We start from the raw sequence: 4092 nt of genomic DNA, 5'->3' as shown, positions 1-4092 counted from the left end.
GAGGGAGGCGGGAAGGAAGGAAGGAAGGAAGGAAGGAAGGAAGGAAGGAAGGAAGGAAGGAAGGAAGGGAGGGAGGAAGAGAGGCAGGAAGGGAAGGAGGGAAGGGAGGGAGGAAGAAGAGGAGGGAGGAAGGAAGAAGAGGAGGAAGGAAGGAAGGAGGGAAGGAAAGAACGAAGGAAGGAGCAAGAAGCAGAAGAAAGCTCAGAGTGTGTAAAAAGAGAAAAAAGAAATACGTGGGAGTAGTCAAATTTGACTTGGGCAAAAAAAAAAAAACCTTCCCCTTTCTTTCAACCAGTCCCTATTCCTGCTGTACTTCCTCAGTATTTTCCTCTTATCCCCATGGAATCTGCTGTCCTTACTCCCTCATCATAATGATCCATTGAATAATATTTACTGAGTTCCTCTCTGTGTCAGGCACTGCTCTAGCCACCGAGGATACACCCCACTAAATAGGCCAGGTCCCAGTTCCTAGTTTGCACTATAATAATCCTCCAAACTGGATTCTAGCTTTTAGCCGGCCGAACTCCAATTTGTCTTCCACAATACCGCCAGAACATGAAGACATAGATCTGGTCTGGACACTCACTTGCTTAAATCCCGCTGCAGTATTTTCTTTACGTCCAGAATAAATTTCAATCTCCCTAGCATCCTTTACTAATTGGCTCGCACAGTCTTACCTCGCAGGCTTCACCGTGCTCTCTGCACTAGAGCCACGGCAAAGCACTGAAAATCCGAGATACACACACTTACAAACAGGCACTTGCAGAAAGAACGTGGGTGGCACTCCATCCCTATTTCATCCCTTGTACACTGAAACATTCCCCAGTCTGCATGCCTTGGATGGGAGAGTCCTGGTTACATTCCCCCGCCCCCGACTTTTCAAGCCTAAAATCCGGCACAGGGTGCACACCCCCGTCCCCACCCTCCAGGGCACTTCCACTTATAGCAGCCCGGGCACACCCCCAACCCGGAAGGGACCGGAAAAGGAGGGGCTTCGTGCGGCACTAGGGTCGCCATCCTGGCTGAGGTGGCCGGAAGTGGCCCCTCGCGCGGGCGCGGACTGAGGCTGCGCGCCGCAGGTCCCGGCTGTTGGCGGCGTTGCGGCCGCAGGTTTGACTCCCGTGCGGTGCCGCCCAGCAGCCACAAAGCTCCCGCTGCCATTGCTCCTTGTACTCCCACCGCCACAGCCGCTGTCCAACCCCTCCCCCGGGGCTTGCGCGGCGGCTCCCACACCCCTCGGCCCGTGTACGCGCTCTGCACCTGCCTGCCCGAAAACATGTTGCAGACACCAGAGAGCAGGGGGCTCCCGGTCCCGCAGGCCGAGGGGGAGAAGGATGGCGGCCATGATGGTGAGACCCGCGCCCCGACCGCCTCGCAGGAGCGCCCCAAGGAGGAGCTTGGCGCCGGGAGAGAAGAGGGGGCTGCGGAGCCCGCCCTCACCCGGAAAGGCGCGAGGGCCTTGGCGGCCAAAGCCTTGGCAAGGCGCAGGGCCTACCGCCGTCTGAATCGGACGGTGGCGGAGTTGGTGCAGTTCCTCCTGGTGAAAGACAAGAAGAAGAGTCCCATCACACGCTCGGAGATGGTGAAATACGTTATTGGAGACTTGAAGGCTCTGTTCCCCGACATCATCGCAAGGGCCGCAGAGCATCTGCGGTATGTCTTTGGCTTTGAGCTGAAACAGTTTGACCGCAAGCACCACACTTACATACTGATCAACAAACTAAAACCTCTGGAGGAGGAGGAGGAGGAGGAGGATCTGGGAGGAGATGGCCCCAGATTGGGTCTGTTAATGATGATCCTGGGCCTTATCTATATGAGAGGTAATAGCGCCAGGGAGGCCCAGGTCTGGGAGATGCTGCGTCGGTTGGGGGTGCAACCCTCAAAGTATCATTTCCTCTTTGGGTATCCGAAGAGGCTTATTATGGAAGATTTTGTGCAGCAGCGATATCTCAGTTACAGGCGGGTGCCTCACACCAATCCACCGGAATATGAATTCTCTTGGGGTCCCCGAAGCAACCTGGAAATCAGCAAGATGAAAGTCCTGGGGTTCGTGGCCAAGCTGCATAAGAAGGAACCCCAGCACTGGCCAGTGCAGTACCGTGAGGCCCTAGCAGACGAGGCCGACAGGGCCAGAGCCAAGGCCAGAGCTGAAGCCAGTATGAGGGCCAGGGCCAGTGCTAGGGCCGGCATCCACCTCTGGTGAGGGTTGGTGAAAAGTTGACCAGTGGGTGCCCGTGAGGACGAGCTACTGTCCTGAGTCATAAGTAATATAGGTGGGGCGAGGGTCTTATTTCTGTAGAAATCGTGTGACTTTAAGGATTTAGATTTTGTATCTTATGTTTTGTTACATTTAATAATTACTGTTAAAATGCTGTTTGTAAATGAGATTGGTCTACTTTTTCCTGTAGGATTTTGTTGTAGAGTTTTACTGGTTTTGTAAAATGGATTGAAGAACTTTGTATTTATACTGTGATTTTGAACAGATTATGCAACATTGGAAGGAAGGCTGTACTTTGATGGTTTGAAGGAACTCAGCAGTATGATGATCTGGTTCCAGGGGAAAAAAATAGCTGATTGGTGTCTAGCCCCCCAACACTTTTGTCTGTTGTGTATAAAAGAAGAAAGACTGGCATGTACCTCCATTTGCTTAGCTGTTTGAGTATCTAGAGAAAAATTAAAATGCAATGAGTTAGCAGTATACCCTGGTACACTTAATAAATTAAACATTTGTGGAGCATCTCGTTTTCTGTGACGCACTGTGTGGGCACTTGGGGATAGAATACTAAACAAGATAAAGGTCCTACTTTTTTTCAGAATTGAAGAGTAAGTAAATAAACAAGAAATTAGCAGTGCAATGAGTTGAAGTCTACAAAGGGATACTTAACCCAGCTGGGATGATTGAGTGAGGTTTGCTCTTCAGAAATCCACTTCAAGATTTCTCCTCTGGCACCAGGAAGCCCAGTTCCCTCTTCCATGTTTCTGCCTGCTACTTTCCACCTGCCACCTCCCATTTAGAGGAGACTTGTAAGGCATCCCTCCCCTTCATATTATCCGTAGAGAGTCATCTGTAAGCAGCTCTGGCTTCTTCAATGCCCACCAGCTTCTGCGTGAGGATAAATCCTGTAGAAAGGGTACTTAGAATAATAGGGAATTTAGAGAAGTGATTCCCAAACCAGAGAGTGGGCGAGGGTGGGGGGCAGGGTGGGCGGGTTGTGAAACTGTTCCCCTGCAACTGCCATAAACAGAAGAGCTGCTTTCTTTTCTCTTACCAGTTTTTTCTTCCAGTTGTGTCTCTGAGGATGTTAAGGTTGGCGTGGAATACAGACTACTTTGGGACATAGGGATCCAACAAATCAGAGTGGGACAAAAGCTACCAGCTTAGGGGCAAAAAAGTTGCTAATGGTTAAAAATACAACTTCTGGGTAGTTTATGATGCATTAAACATAAATATTGAGTGCCCACTCTGTGCTAACAACTTTGATGGGTACCAGAACTATTAAAATGAGAAGACGGCCCGGCATGGTGGCTCACGCCTGTAATCCCAGCACTTTGGGAGGCTGAGGCAGACGGATCACGAGGTCAGGAGGTCGAGACCAGCCCGGCCAGCATAGTGAAACCCTGTCTCTATTAAAAATATAAAAATTAGCTGGGCATGGTGGCGCAATGCCTGTAATCCCAGCTACTCAGGAGGCTGAGGCAGGAGAATCGCTTGAACCCAGGAGGTGGAGGTTGCGCTGAGCCGAGATCGTGCCACTGCACTCCAGCCTGGGCGACAGAGCAGGACTCCGTCTCAAAAAAAAAAAAAAAAAAAGAGGAGACTGGTTTTGCCCTCAAGGAGCAATAACGATAATTTCTCACATTTGTATTTTCTCACAGCGATGAGAGGTCAGATTACTTGGTGATTTGCCTAAAGCCTTTTGGTTGGTAAAATGGAGTACCAAGACTAGAACCCAAGTCTGTTGCCCCGAAACCCAGTGTGTTTCATTCTAGTGCATTGTTCCCCATTCTTAGCCTTCAATTTTAGACATCACAACTCCAAGAAACAAGTGAGGCATGTGTAATTACCTCTAGTCACCACTGCAGTTGTTACGG

General features: G+C 50.3%; 1 protein-coding gene across 1 annotated transcript; it reads left to right on the top strand.

Moving 5' to 3' along the window:
• Nucleotides 1–976: 976 nt before the first annotated feature.
• On the top strand, nt 977–2737 carry MAGEF1 (MAGE family member F1). The gene has a single exon (XM_003256578.3). The coding sequence runs from the start codon at nt 1277–1279 to the stop codon at nt 2201–2203; it is 927 nt and encodes a 308-aa protein (XP_003256626.1). The 5' UTR covers nt 977–1276; the 3' UTR covers nt 2204–2737.
• Nucleotides 2738–4092: the final 1355 nt, after the last annotated feature.

Source organism: Nomascus leucogenys, chromosome 11 (assembly GCF_006542625.1).
Source record: "Nomascus leucogenys isolate Asia chromosome 11, Asia_NLE_v1, whole genome shotgun sequence".
Classification (NCBI taxonomy): domain Eukaryota; kingdom Metazoa; phylum Chordata; class Mammalia; order Primates; family Hylobatidae; genus Nomascus; species Nomascus leucogenys.
The sequence above is the reverse complement of the archived record's forward strand: the minus strand, read 5'-3'. Positions and strand labels throughout refer to the sequence as shown.